This window comes from Astatotilapia calliptera, chromosome 4 (genome assembly GCF_900246225.1).
Source record: "Astatotilapia calliptera chromosome 4, fAstCal1.2, whole genome shotgun sequence".
Classification (NCBI taxonomy): Eukaryota; Metazoa; Chordata; class Actinopteri; order Cichliformes; family Cichlidae; genus Astatotilapia; species Astatotilapia calliptera.
This window is the reverse complement of record NC_039305.1, coordinates 24,697,461-24,713,441: the sequence shown is the minus strand read 5'-3', so window position 1 is coordinate 24,713,441 and position 15,981 is coordinate 24,697,461. Positions and strand designations below refer to the sequence as shown.

At 40.2% G+C, this 15,981-nt stretch overlaps 2 protein-coding genes across 2 annotated transcripts in view; one reads left to right on the top strand and one right to left on the bottom strand.

The window, feature by feature from the left end:
• Positions 1-15,981, top strand: part of LOC113021132 (interferon-induced very large GTPase 1-like) — a 240,720-nt gene that overhangs the window by 4,185 nt on the left and 220,554 nt on the right. The window contains exon 6 of the mRNA XM_026165603.1: positions 14,414-14,436. Coding sequence (XP_026021388.1) covers positions 14,414-14,436 — 23 coding nt within the window. The remainder of the gene's footprint in view (positions 1-14,413; positions 14,437-15,981) is intronic.
• Positions 8,404-12,656, bottom strand: LOC113021150 (homeodomain-interacting protein kinase 2-like). Its single transcript, XM_026165634.1, has 2 exons — positions 12,282-12,656; positions 8,404-9,595 (listed from the first exon to the last, which is right to left on the bottom strand). The coding sequence occupies exons 1-2, from the start codon at positions 12,354-12,356 to the stop codon at positions 8,576-8,578; spliced, it is 1,095 nt and encodes a 364-aa protein (XP_026021419.1). The 5' UTR covers positions 12,357-12,656; the 3' UTR covers positions 8,404-8,575.

Below are 15,981 nucleotides of genomic sequence, written 5' to 3'. Positions count from 1 at the left end.
CCATGGTTCTTAGCTGGAAAAGGGTTAGTGCCCAGGGATGAGTTGCAGCCCCAAGTGGAAGTGTTTAAGTTTCTTGGAGTGTTGTTCACAAATGAGGGGAACAAGAGAACTCTATGGATCCCAAAAAGTTGATTCTGTTCATCTGGGCGTAGGGTTTTCAGTGGGAGAAATGTTTCGTCACTCAACAAAGTGACTTCTTCAGTCTCAGCTGACTGCAGGTTTCCCCAATCGTATAAATAGTATATTGGGGAAGATTGGGGAAACCTGCACCCAGGACCAAGGAGAGGGAGGTCTGGGCTTCACTGCATCTTGGCCTTGGACTGGACTGGTTAGATCTAACTGAATGCAGGCAACCCCACAAATAGAAACTGAAGATGGCTGCATTAAAGGCCTGGCAGAGCATCTCAAGAGAGGAAACAGCATTTGGTCCATGTTTTTTAGAGTTCAGTCAGTCATTGACTGCAATGGATTCTCATCCAAATGATAAAACAATCCTGATCTAAAATGATGTCATTCTGTCCAATTAATTTTGAGTCTTTGAAAACGGAGGCTTATGAATAAAAATGGCTGTAATTCCTAAACAATTAACACAACCTTTTTTGTAAAATCCCTTTAATTAAAGCTAAAAGTCTTTGCTTCCATCACATCTTGATTGTTTGATTTAAAATCCACTGTGGAGGAGTATAGGGGCAAAACTACAAAAATAGTATCTTCATTTAACTAATTATGGAACCACCATTCCTAATTATTTAGAGAACTTAATTAGCTCCTGATATGGTCGACATGGGTCACTTCTCTCAGTTAGGAACTTTAAGTGAAACTGTTTGTGTTTGTCTGAATCTGCATGTATGTAAACTTACAGACTTTTTTTTACACTAATTTTACTAGTTGGCTACACAATGCTTCCCCCAGCAAATTTACCTCATTATGCATTTCAAAAAAGTTCATGAAATACTTTTGCAGCAGTTTGACTGTTTATTTACTCATTGTACAGATTATATCGGATATGTTCTTTAATTTTTCTTATATATAATTGTGCTGCTACTATAGTGTATTATACCATTATTGAAATGTATTTTGTCTTTATTATTATTACTTTTAGAACTAGCCTCTGCTCTTCGACAGTCGGCCTCTGCTGTTGGACGATCAGCATCTGCTGTTGGACAGTCAGCCTCTGCTTGTTGGACAGTTGGCCGCTGTTTTTGGACGGTTGGCCGATGCAGTTGGGCATTTGGTCGCTGTGGTTGGAAGGTTGGCCGCTGCGGTTGGACGGTTGGCCGCTGTTTTTGGACAGTCAGCCGTTGTGGTCGTGCGATGAACTGCTGCCTTTGGTTGGCCACCCGCTGCTGCTGGGTGGTCAGCCACTGTGGCTGGGCATTCAGCCGCTGCTTTTGGAATTTCAGGCACTGGTTTTGGGCAGTCAGCCGCTGCTACTGGAAGGTCATCCGCGGATGCTGGAAGTTCATTCGCTGGTGTTGGATGGTCAGGCGGCATTGTTGGGACTGTATGCCACTGCTCTAATATCTTGTTTATATTTTAAAGACCAAATTTCCAAATGCAGAATTTGCTTTAAACAGACTAAATTGTTCCCGTTTTGATCTAGATTTTGTATTATATATGATGCGATATTGTGTCCACCCAGTAGTAATCTATCCCAGTTGAATTTTTGTGCATTTTCATTGTGTTTTTATGTTCATTTATCATAATGTCTGCTTCCTTGTTGCCCAGGTCACTCGAGAAACTAACTTTTTAAATCTCAGGGAATTTGTTTATCAAAAGAAATCATTGAAATTACCCAATGGGCAGAAATTACAACTGCGATAATGATGACTATCTGGAAAGTTTTTTTCCTAATATCATCACTTTAATTATGTAAATTTCCCCCTGAGACATTATGTCCTCTGTAGTTGACACAGATAAACAGAGAGGTGCGTTTTTTCCCTCAGTTCTTAAGAGGTTAATAATGTTAAATCATATACAAACACCAAAAGATTTTGGTTTAATCGAATATATAAAACAATATATTTGTAGATTTGGAAAAAAATGTGCGTCATTGAGTGTTGTAGTTCCCTAACTCCTTTACTCTGCAGTCTCTAAACAAAGGCCGTGTGAGACTACATTTTAATAGCGCCATATGTGATTTCAGTCAGTAGAGGGCACTGTTTACTGTTAACTTATTTGTAGTGGCTCAGCATACAGACAACTAATATTATACAATCATGAGTTAATTTACAACAGCAAGATGCACTCCAACAACACAAACCTTCACCAAGGCAACTCACTGTCGGGGCAGTACTTACTATTAAGGGAATAGTGCTGTATTTTGTATATTTTCATTGTGTTTTCTTTGATATTTTGAAACCTTTTTCATGTGAATATAGTACATGCATGACATTTATTTCATTCTTTAATAAAATTCATTTAAATGTTTAATAATAAATATTAAAAGTATGCATGAGAATTCTACATGTATTCAAACTGTTATGTATCTAAACACTGATAATCTGTTACTGCTGTGTGCATAAAGTCATAATAAAATAAATGTTACCAAAACAAACAAAAGTTGCACAATTTTAAGCCTATTTTTAAAAGATAAAAGAAATTTTATGAATGTTTCACCTTATTTAATCCTACAGAAGAGGTCAGAGGTTCAAAGTAACAATATAATTAGAATCATTCCCTAAATGTCTGTATGTTGTCAATACGAATGTCAGTGAGAAACATAGATTTAACTAGTTATAGCAGTTTTTATCACTTTGACGGTCTATTGACTTTGAAGGAGAGGTCAGAGGTCAAATGTGACATGATATCTGAAATCTGCATATGGCCAGGGACTTGCAGGGGGCGTGAGCACCTGCCCATTTCCTGATGGGTGCCCCAAGTGCCCTTTTCATGAGGCATTTTTTTAAACTTTATTTTATTCTTTTTTTTTTTATGTCTGTGTTTGTGTGTGGAGTCCTGCCTGTGCCCCTCAACAATAACATTTAACTATTATTCACAATTTTGCTAAATAAAATGATCTGGCTTGCATTAGTCACATGAAAACCATGAACCAAAGCTCACCTTTGGCAGCAGAGCGCGCTGGTGGAACAAGCTTGCAAAGCGCACGCTCATTGTTTGCTGCCTGGGCGATGCGGAGCTGTAGGGGAAGCACCGTAATTAATTGGGAGACGCAGACTGATGCAACAAAAACCAATAAGTAGGGTGTACAGCGTACACTATAGTCTATAACAACAGGAATATTAGGTTATTGTGTGCACGATGAAAGCTGTCTCGTGGCAACTGACGAATTGAAACAAATGAGTGTGCTGTGTGTGCAAAAGTGCGACAAAACATTACCTGTCCTTTTATTAAATGCTCAATTAGTGGTGGTCATTAGCTGCTAACTAACTGGGTAAGGGTTACAGGGGTCTTAGTCTGGCAACCGTTTTAGGGAACATATTTAGTTTTAAAGTAAGTTACAGGGCGTTCCCCTGCCTTTCTGGTATGCATATCCACATAATTATGGATTATTATAATTACGATATAAAAAACACAAACTGTAATTTAAAGAAAATACACTAAGAAACAGATTATATTACATTTATATTTCAAATATGACAAAAATGCAGATTTTTCAGCAGCAAAATTATTGTATCTCTACAGTTTAAATGTTTAATAGGCTTTCTGCCTGTACAGATAGTCAAACAGATTGAATCATCATAAATGCATTATTTTATATTTATTATTTATTTTTTAAATTCTTATCACTTAGCACTAAGAATGAATAATAAGGGAAGGATTCTGGATCAGCACCATGATACAAACTTGTGGCCATAGTATGTACAGTATTCTGGAGAAGGTATGAAATGTAACTGTATATGCATGTGTGTATGTGCGTGTGTGTTTTATGTGCATAGATTTTTTTTGTTACATTCTTACCCTACTATGACAACCCCTTTCTTTTGCCCTACTAATACTCCGGTTTCAGTTTATTTCCCACATTTTTAAAAAAAAATCTGTTGTCTTATGGTTCCAAGAGCTGTCACCAGTCTTTGCATTTAATTGTTATCTCATTACATTTCTTTAATTAGCTACCCTCTCTCCTATGGACTTTTTAATGTCTACAGTCTCAGATCAACACAGCCCTGTCCTCCAGCACTATCAGCATCAGGAGCAGCAGTAACCCCTCAACAGCAACATTGTACCCCATCAGGTAAAACATAGGCTACGTTTGCTTTGCATTGTCCCCACCCGATTACAGTGATATAGTTTGATGCGTTTTCATATTAGATGACGAATATGGTTCTGTGCCCTTTTTAACTTTGAGCACCTGCCTCTTCGGAAATCTCTGCATGGCCCTGCTCAGCAGAGCTCTGACTTTTGGTCAGTCTGGCTGTAGTGCTGAAGAGAAACCAAGGGTTGTTCTTATTTCCTTCAATAAGTGATGAATAGTAAGATGTCTACTATTGAGGATTTTTTTTTAAAGCAGCAAATTGGCTTAAACTGGCTCCAGGCTAAATGATGATCTTCTAAATTAGTGAGAGGATATTTCTTCTCCAGCCTACGAGTTATCTGCTTTAAAAGAAGTTGTTACTTGAGTCACCTTTGCCTTCCTATCAGGTTAAATGCATCTGGACATTGTCCTCTGGCATAAACAATGCATTTTCTTAAATTGTCACTCACTGGGTATTTTTTCTTTTTAAGACCGTTCTTTATAAACTTCTGAGATACTTCTGTGGGGAGTTCCACTTTCTGAGATTCTCAGACTAACCAATCTAGCACCAACAACTATGCCACATTAAAAGTCACTTAAATCACCTTTCTTCCCCATTCTGATGCTCGGTTTGAACTTCAGTGAGTCGTCTTGACCACGGTGCATGCTTAAATCCTAAATATACTGAACTGCTGCCATGTGATTGGCTAATTAGATATTTACATTAACAAGCAGTTGAACAAGTACACTTATTGAAATGGCTAGCGCCTGCCTGTTTGTGTGTGTGTGTCTTTGTCAGTGTTGGGACTAACACGTTATTAAGTAACGCGTTACAGTAATTATGTTATTATTGTGATAACGAGCACGGTAAGTAGTTATTATGCCAAAACCAGGAACGCGGATTTAGAGAGGCTCGTTATTCGTTACTTCGTGTGGTGGCAATCGCGGAGCTTCCACAGATTCAGTAACATTAGCAAGTGGTGGAGGCAGCAGGTGGATGAGGGAAAAGGGAGGCAGGAGGAGGAGAGAAGTTATGACCTGCAGTCTATCTGGGTCAGATATAAACCAAGTTTAGTTGGAGTTATGCTGACTTTTTCGTACTGCGTGCTAGCTAGCATGACGGGGTTTCTATGCAGCTGGGTGAGTGCTATGTTACTGATGTTGAACTTTATTTTGTTCATAAGGTTAATTATTAGAGTTGCCAGCCATCCCCTAAAAAACAGAATCATCTCATATTCAGAGAAAATATTACGCGTTTCTTATTGAGGTGAAAAGAAACAGTTTATCTCGGACTTCAGCTACAATGAAAAAGACACAAAGCTGGAGTTATTCTGTGTCTTTGCTGCACAGCTGCCTCTTCTCCTCTCATTCTCTCCCCTCTCTCTCCTGTTTGTACTTCAATCACGAAACTGATCAATGATCAACTGATCGGCTTTTCTCTCTTGTTTGTTTATTGCCTACTTCGTGTGGACGTTGCGTTAAACAACAGCAGCATGTTTGATCAGCTGTTGTTAGAATTTATTTAATATTACTTTCTAGTATCAGCTGATGTTTGCTGGAGCCACAGCTGTAAAAGCTGCTGGTCATGATGTCGGTTTGGATATGTGATGAGATGGAAACATGAAGATGAAACCAGGAGATGCCCTTACTGAATCATCAGAGCTGAACAGGTGATGGAGAAACAGGTTTACCTTTTAGGTGACATGAATGAGTTGAAGGGAAGTTATGAACTGTTTCTGAGAGACAAATAACACCAGGATCCTTTTTTTACTTAGCTGACAGCTGGTAACTGTGCAGGGGCGGATCTACCAAAGTTTTGCCAGGGGGGCCATGTAGGGCATTAACAGGGAAAGGGGGGCAGAAAGAAATACTTTTCTTTCTTATTCTCATTTAAAATGTCTAGCTTTTAAAAAATAATTATCTGAGTCTTACCACAAACGATTGATAGATTGATACATATAAACCATCAAGACAGTGTACATCACTGTCACAACAGCGTTTGTTTTCATTCAAAGGCTTTATGATTTTTCCTATAATGGTGGGCTGGTCTCTAGTCAAAATGCCCGGGCCGATTTTTTGTCCCAGTCCAGCCCTGTATGCAGCTCATCTGCAGTCTGGTGTTACCTACATCTTTCTATTCAGAAGGCAGAATTTCCGAGTTCCGAGTACAATCGAAAGCACCACGACTGCAGTTTTTGTGTTGGATGTAAAAAGTGCACATGACGCTGTGACGTAGGCTAGAATCATGGTGGCAGTCAACGACGGTCCAGGCGTGGGATTTCTCTCGTGGAAATGTGCACATTATCTTTTCCTTTCTATTGGTAGGTGGCACAGAGCACTTGTGGCAAGTAAGCAAGCTAGAAGACTGGCAGTCTGGCTGGGTATCCAGTTATGGAAGCAACACATTAACAAGAGAAGTCTGAGTAAAACCAAAGTTACTTTCCCTAGTAACTAGTTACTTTGAAAGTAATGAGTAACTTGAAGTAACTGAGTTACTTTTGATGGAAGTAGCTAGTAATGTAACTAAGTTACTAATTTAAAGTAACTTACCCAACACTGGTCTTTGTGTATGTGTATGTACACAACGTGAGTGCTGTATTTTTTGTTTTTATTTTTGAATGTTGTTATTCCTGAATAATTTGCCAGTGTGTTGTTGTTGTTGTTGTTGTTGTTGTTGTGTGTTTTTTTTTTTTTCCCCCCTTATTTTTATTTTTTCTGTGTTGCACGCCGGTTGCCTAGGCCGGGGTGTAACAATGAAGACTTTTGGCTAAACTGTGTATTGCACCTTTTTCGCCCCATAGTCCCTTAATCTGTCCCTCTGCTAATCTGGTAAATCAATTGTCTTGTGCAGGTACCTCCAATATGACAAGGAGTGTAAGCGAGGATAAGGTCAGAATCTTTTTTATTTACTTATTCATTATTGACTTATTTATTTATTTGTTTTTTAACGTTTATCCCACACAGTCTTAATAATTTGTCAGTTCCTAAGTGTGCTTTATTTCTTGCAGCAGTCAGTGACTCAAGTAAAAAAAGGACAATGTACATGAAACATTGAAGGACTTCTCAGCAGGCTTCACCTTCAAGACAAAAAAACAAAGATGTCACCAGCAGACTTACTTAAAATATGTCCTCCTGTGAAACAGATACATGACACATCTGAGAAAGATCTAGCGCGTACATTTCTTCAGAAGTTATCAATGCTGGACTATCGAGTCAGATACATTCCTGTAAGACAAGACGATGCTGATGTGAGCTATTCACAAACTGTTACGATTTCTGACAGTGATGACTTAGATGCTCTATTTAGCACCGGTGTAGATTCCCAATCAAAAGAGTGTCATGTGCATCCATGCTGGGAGTTAACCGCCAAGAAAAGACTGAAAAGATGAAGAGAGAATGAACAGAGAAGAAGAAACGGCTGATTTGGGCCTGTGTTTGATTTGGGAGGCCACACAGGAAGCTGTGAGAAGAGGGGACGAGGACCGGTGAGAGGTGAAGGCTGGACGTGTTCAAGTGAAAGTATAGGAAAATTGGGTTGAAAATTGAGGCTGAACTTGTGGGGTTTAGAAATGTCCAGAGCATCGCAACAGAAAGGTGAATTTAAAAAAAAGAGAGAGAGCGGGATGAAGAAATAAATAAACTAATAATACATAAATGAATAGAAAAATCTTTTGTATATGGCGAGGTGCTGTGGGCACCTAAGTCTTTGATAGTGTAGAATTTTCAAGTCAATACCATGGTTGCATCTACTGAAAATCTCTGTGAAGCTTAAATCTCAATGACCTTGACTTCAAGGTCAGAGGTCAACTTTTCTGAAAATCAGAGGAGTTTCACATTCATAACACAGGTATGTCTACTAGGAGGCTGAAGGGTAGCTCTATATATTTATAAACAATCAAAAACAACAATTATAACACAATTTATTTCCAATTTGTATGGAATTTATTTCTGTAAAGGTGGTGTTTTAGGTCTGATTGAAGGACTGATGTGGTGGTAAGGTGTCCGCTGCTGCGCTTTGAAGATTGGTAGGCTTTTTTTTTTAAATTTTCACAAGAATTGCTACTTCCCCTAGAGTTTTGGCCACTCCAACAATCAGAAGATTTCCCTATGAGCAAGCATTTAGCGACAGTGGGAAGGAAAAACTCCCTTTTAAAAAGGAAGAAACCTTCAACAGAGCCAGGCTCAGGAAGGGACAGCCCTCTGCCACGACTGGTTGGGGTGGGGGGAGTGAAAATTAAAAAAAAAGAAGCCAAAGTGATCATTATTGAAGCAGCTTAATTAATTTTTGCATTGTAATTTGCTGTTAATGTCATTTTCCAACCCCAGTTTGTATTTTTATCACTTTTGTCCAGGGTGGAAGATGCCATGCTGGAGACTGATTCAGTATGGTCTTTCAATGTTGATACATGGGAACCTTTTAGAGAGGCCAGGGCTGAAAAAGGGATGCCGGAGAACCTGAGAGGGTGTTATCCGCTGGTGTGCATCCAAGGCCAACATCTGTTTAATTAGGCTGACAAATAAGCGTTGGCCAGCTTCTGGTCCTCGTCTAAACATCATTAGCTGTTCGAGGTCATCCAGACGTGTAAGTATTATGTATCTTGTTTCCAGGGATTCATGTCCTGTCCCTGGAACAGAGTCTTTATATTGTTCTTCCGTCTTAAATGTCCAGCGCTGTTGCTTGTATTTGTCTCCAATGAAATAGTTTTCAGTGTACACGCCAGAGTCTAGCACATGATCTGGTGGCTGACCCTGAGTCTCTATGATGAATTTCAGATAATCATAGTCATTCTCCGAAGGGTAGAGTGGCACCCCTGTAGCAAGCTCCACAGCCACCAGCCCCAGAGACCACATGTCACTTGCTTCATTGTAAGGAAGGCCAAGCATAACCTCAGGTGCACAGTAACCAACCGTCCCCACAAAGTCACCAGGTATCACTGCAGACGCAGGACATGCGAGGCCAAAGTCTATAAGTTTGACTTTGATAGGAGACTCATGGCGGTTTACAACCATGATGTTTCCAGGTTTGAGGTCAGCGTGCACTATTCCCACAGAACTCAGGTGGGACAGAGCATTTGTGATTTGACCTAAAATTGGCCTGACTTCGCTTATGGGGAGACCCTGTTTATTCCGGTCCCCTATGTAGTCCCACAGGCATTGATCAAGGAGTTCAAATTTCAGGCAAACCCGCTGTCCGTCGTGGAAAAAGCCGTTCCATTGAACAATGTTGGCGGCATCTGGATCCAACCTTCGCAGCTGCTCCAAGATGAAAATTTCCACATGTGCCTGTTGCAGAATATCAGGGTCGCTCTTGTTGACTTTAATGGCAACAGCTTGGTTGGTTGTTGTGTCGCGACATTTGGCTACAATACCAAAGCCCCCTTCTCCGAGGAAAGCCTCTACCTGGGCTTAAAATCTGGGACTCTCCACCAATTGCTCTCAGAACTAAAGAAGCTTCTCAGATAAGGGTGAAACATCTTCAAGGAAACTTAAAGAAGTCAGATGCTTTTTTCCAAGCTTCTTAGATGTGAAATTGATAATAAATTCTTATGTTTACATAACATCTTGTTAAAAGGAGTTTTTCCTTCCGATTGTCACTTTGGCTCATAGGTGATTGTCTGATTGCTGTGGTTTTTCTCTGCATTAATGTAGGGTCTTTACCTCACAATAAAAAGTGCCTTGAGGCAACTGAAAATGGAATGGAATTGAATAGCATTACATTTATTTTTATAATAATAATTTTATTTATTATTGTTTTATCTATTATATACATCTAGTATATTTATAAGATTACTTCTACACTCTTTCTTTAGCTAGCTACAGAATTAATGTTTATTTTACCAGCTCGCTTAATTCCTCAAGTTGTGGATACCACAGTGGATCTACACATTTTATACCAGATCCTTACTGACACAGCCCTCCCTTTTTCCAGGCTTGAAATCAGCAGTACACCAGTAGCAGTACACTATTTTGTCATTGCCTGAAGCGTACTTTGTGTCTCCTCCTAGTCTCAAATCAAGTTCAAGTTCAAGTTCAAATTTTATTCGCCACATGCAGTGGCAGGTTGCCTTGCAGTGGAATGAACCCGCCCCAACCTTACACACACACACAGACATCACATGGGGATACAAGTCAGAGAACGGTTGCATTACAGAAAAAAAACTTAAATGTACACTACAATGGGAAAGTACAAGAGGAAAAAAAAAGAGACCGCTACTCATGCGGGCTATAGGAGGACAGCATGAGAACAGGAAACAACAAAACTCCTCTGCACAGAAAGCACGTAATTGTCCACAGTACAACATTATGAGCACGTGACCAGCAACAGGGTTGGGTAGGGGATGAGGAGTAATCCCAGGCAACACAGCAGCCATCCTGCCACTGCGCCGACTCTCCAGCGCGGGCCCAGACCCGCCTCGTGTTCCCAGAAGGCAACAAGCATCGAAGGCATTGGAAGGGGAGGGGGAGATGTGTGAGTGCTTATCAGTGTAAATGTATGTGTGTGCGTGTCCATAGTTTAGCTGAGACAGTGTCCTTCGCCCTATCAGGCTAAGTAAACAGTCTTCCAGCCAACCCAGGTGGGCTTGCATAGAGGGAAGAACAGTCAACACACAGTCGTTATCAGGGAGTTCTTGTTCGGCTCCAGCCTTGAGCCCACAGCTGGCGCCGAGGGATATCTGCATTATGATGTTGTTGATTTTCTTTTATGTGAGCAGCTCATGAGAATTTCAAAGCTGGTCTTTAACACTCCGACACTGGTCTCTCAATCTCCCGTTGGAGAACCACGAGCTTCCCCATGATGTTATCAAACTTGCGTTCCGTGGTGTTGCCAATCTTGTGCTCAGAGAGCCGATTCTGAGAACTCACGACTGCAGTGAGCTGTTCCACGATGTAATCCAACTTTGTAGTGCTTTCCCAAAATGCTCCCTTTAACTAATTCAAGCTCATCTGAGCTGAATGATGGACTGGCTGATGTGTGGACGAATACTTGCTGAGAAAATTCAACCGAGTTTTGAAAACTGCAGTTGATTTTCTGTGATCTCTTGCTTTCCAAGTTTGAAGGGTGCTGAAAGACCACAGGGTTTTGTGATATTTCAGCACTCATGTCAATGCACAGGGAACTCTTAGAGCTGAAAAAGGGATGCCGGAGAACCTCCGAGGGTGTTATCCGCTGGTGTGCATCCAAGGCCAACATCTGTTTAATTAAGCTGACAAATAAGCGTTGGCCAGCTTCTGGTCCTCGTCTAAACATTATTATTTGTTCAAGGTCATCCAGACGCGTCAGTTTTATGCATCTTGTCTCCAGGGACTCATATCCTGTCTCATACTGAAATTGTTGGTCAGTCTTAAATGTCCAGCGCTGTTGCTTGTCTTTGTCTTCAATGAAATAGTCTTCAGTGTAGACGCCAGAGTCTAGAACATGATCTGGTGGCTGACCCTGAGTCTCTATGATGAATTTCAAAACATCATAGTCTTCATTTCCAGGGTAGAGTGGCAGCCCTGTAGCAAGCTCCACAGCTACCAGCCCCAGAGACCACATGTCAATTGCTTCATTGTAAGGAAGGCCAAGCATAACCTCAGGTGCACAATAACCAACCGTCCCCACACGGTCACCAGGCATCACTGCAGACGCAGGACATGCGAGGCCAAAGTCTATAAGTTTGACTTTGATGGGAGACTCATGGCGGTTTACAACCATGATGTTTCCAGGTTTGAGGTCAGCGTGCACCATTCCCACAGAACCCAGGTGGGACAGAGCATTTGTCAGTTGACCTAAAATTGGCCTGACTTCGCTTATGGGGAGACAGTGGTTTTTCCGGTCCCATATGTAGTCCCTCAGGCATTGATCAAGGAGTTCAAATTTCAGGCAAACCCGCTCTCCGTCGTGAAAAAAGCCGTTCCATTGAACAATGTTGGCGGCATCTGAATCCAACCTTCGCAGCTGCTCCAGGATGAAAATTTCCAATTTCGCCTGTTGCAGAATATCAGGGCGGCTCTTGTTCACTTTAATAGCCACAGCTCGGTTAGTCATGGTATCACGACATTTGGCTACAATACCAAAGCCCCCTTCTCCGAGGAAAGCCTCTACCTTGTAGTGCTTTCCCAAAATGCTCCCTTTAACTAATCCAAGCTCATTTGAGCTGAAGGATGGGTGAGCTGACATGGTGAAATGTGTCGGCTTGGTCGGTGAATTGCTAAGTAAAATTCTCTCAAAACTCTCCAAAAAGGGTTTGCTTGCTGTCAGGTCAAGGTCCGTTGAGCATTAAAGTTTAACAGAGCAAAGCTCCTACTTAAGGGTTTTTCTCTCAGCAAGATGATGACATAACAAAGGATCTATGTCATCATCTTGTGATGTCACAAGATGTCACCTTTTTTCACAAGATGCATTCCATTTGGATCAAAGGCATTCTATTTTTTCAGTTGAAACACTAAAAAAAAACAATGTTTCAACAGGCCAGGCTGCATTTTCTGCTGCAACATCTCAACAGGAGATAATAAGATAAAGACAAGGAAGACTGGTGATCTATCCATATCAGCAACATCGGCAGCTTTCTAGTGCAGGAAGTAATAAATTCAGCCCTCGTGTTTGCACTACAGGTTGCTTTCATGAGTATTTCTGTTTTTGTGGTGGGGGAATTTTTCCTCGTTCCAACGATGTAAACAAAAACATTAATTGTGCTTTCCGCAATGACTAGTAATCATTTTGTCCTACTGTTCATTTACAGAACAGGAAAGGTTATGATTGTTTTGCAAGAAATACTTCAATCACAGTGGGGTAGTCTTGATTAAAATGTTATATGAGAACTGTGGCACCATGTGTGACCAGATATTGGCATGTAGTCGTCGCCAGACTGTCATCAAAAGTGTGAAGTTTGGGACAGACTGGACAAAATACATTTTTAGAGATGAAAATCTTATGTCCAGTGATAAATGATCAAAATTCCACCACAAACATGGCTTTGACAAAGATGTCCCTTTCTGAAGTAACCCCAAAAAGTTCCTGAAGTAACCAAATGGAATTTAACCAGTGACCTCTCACTTTGCAGGCGAATGTGTAAACCAGCGATGCCTGGAAAACACTAAAACTGTGCCAAAATGTCATTTTACATTCAAAATGGCGGACTTCCAGACTTCCTCTTTGGATTGGGTTCACTGAATCTGTGTGTAATAAATGTCATACACGTATTTCAAGCTGTAAATAAGTTGTTAGAAGTTCTTTAAAATTTCTTAAGTGGTGCTGTAGATCCATTTCCGCAGTGCCAGTCACTTTTTAAAAAAAAAGTACATTTTGACCTGATGTGAAGAATGCAAAAAATGTCATTAGTTTGGAAGCATGTTTGGTATATGATATACTTGCCTGACTAATAATAATTTATTATTACTATTACTACTGTTGTTGTTGTTGTACAATGGAGCCTTTCCCCTGTGAATGACCAGCTCCCAGCTAAAATGTGTATTTTGTGCCATTTATAAGGTCAGTGCTTTATCATACCTTAAACTGTGCAGGGTAAAAGCCTCAGTTGCTGGGAAAAGCACAGGTGTATTACAGTTTTTCTGAATTGCTAAAACACTAAACCCCATTGTAAAAACTAAACTGTCAACTATGAAAACTCTTTCATCAAATCAGTCCCACTGTTGCCAAAATCTTAAACACTATTCAAAGCTCAGTCTCCCATTTAGCAAAACTCTAAACACAAAACACACTTAGCAGTGTGGTGCACCTGTTGTCGTGTGAAGGCTGTGTGCAGTAGTGATGTCTCCTGTGTGTCGAAGCTTTGAAGCGTGTGTCGGGTAATCTCGTGGTAGTTTTGTAAAGCGCGTATCGAGGCTTGCTTTGATTACGTATGCAGTGATGTTCGAGGCCTCGCGGGCAGTCCGTACCACGTGACTGATTCAGGAACTGGCTCGCCGGTTTGCACCAGATTCTAAATAAATTGGGCAGCAAAACACAGCTGATTCCCCGTCACATTGTGTTGTGGAATTGGATTACGTCCCAGTTACATACTTACTTGAACATTTCTCCTTCGATGGAACCAGCAAGGAAGAGAATATTTGTCTGACAACATTTAATCTCATCTCTCCTAATAAAGTATGCACACAGTAATAAATATCACAAATGATAAGTACCATAATATAAATCAACAACACCACAGATCTTATAATCTGATTTTAGTTTATTAAAAAGTGAAGCACCACACACTAGTTTGTGTCATTGTCCAGATGTACATAAGCATGATTACACAGTTACACAATCATACCAAACTCTGTCCTGATAGTTTCCACTTTCTCTTTTGTATCAGACATACTGAGACAATATTCGGGATAAATAACCATGAAAACAATTTATTTATTAAGTTTAGAGGTTTACACATCACATCATTATAATCATTGAGCCTGTCTGACTTTAATCGTCCACTTGATGGCGCAGTAGAGCCAATGAATCGTCACAATGCTTCGAACCATGAGTCGACCAGTTGGATGGAAAGCTTCAGTTCATCACAAGGCTTCATCTCACCATCACTAATGAAAGCTCTTATAATTTGGCTGCTATTAGAGACCATTGATTTAGTCTCTCTTTGGTTACTACTTGGATCTTTTTTCAGACAAATTAATGAAAAAAAATATAATAAATGGAAAAACAGAGTACAAATGTGAACAGTTAACTGGATATTACAGCGCGATTTCAGTGCATAAATACATACATACAGGTCTGAGATGTAAGTGGTGCAATATTGATAGAGCTCACATGACTCCGTCCTGTTCGTATCCAGAAATCCCACCAGGATTTTAGTGCCTCATATACTGCACAGGTCATTGGCACACCTGAGATTCAGGACGACATGCTAAGCAGTGCTGTGTCACCATCAATAATACACCATATTAATGCAAGGTACAATTACAGCTGGGCTCCGCCACATTTTATTTTAACAGAGGAAATAAAATATGCAGAGCTAGCTGAGTTGGTTGAAATTCAGTTGCTACTTTAAGAGAATTTCATACAAGAATAATTGCAGATAAAATAGGTTATTAAAGCTGTCATCATTGCTTCAGTGCCATAATTCTCTCTGCTGTAACTCCCGATTTGAAGAGGGCTTGTTTAGGCAACAACTCAGAGCACTATACGATCACTGCCGGTCACTTAGGTGATTGTTATAAATGTGAAAACAGCTATGCAGGTTTAATGCAAGGAAGTCTTTACTCAGTGTTTGGCATGGGTCCTAAATGAAGGAGGGGTAGTCTGTCAGTCACTGCATTCCTCACCTGCATGGGAAACTTCCCAAACTGGAAGTTATCAGAAACATTGGAGACAATACTGAATCCACCAGAGACAGCTGGGACAGGTCTAGTCATTACCATACAGAAAAGAATGATTTTATTTCAGTTCAGTTCAAATTAAATAAGGTGAAGAAAACAGAGACTGCATCTTATGTGTTTTCTATTCTATTCTAGTAGTTTTAGATCCAATAACTACACAAACAATCATGGCAGTGAGGTGTGGAGGGCCAGGAGTGACAAAATGAATGATTAAATATGCCATTAATTATTGAATTAAATGTTTCTTATTTAATTAAAATGCCCATTCACTTCACTAGTGTTTTGTAGTTGTTGTTGAGAAATGCCCACTGAAAGAATGGCCACCAGGCAAAGTGCCTGTAATCGGATTCACAGTAACACGTTACTTGTAAACGCATTACTGCCCATCTCTGTTGAGAACAAATAATGTAAATGAATATATGTTCAAATTGTTCGTTAAAACTCTGGCATATCTCAGAAAAACTAAAAAAAAA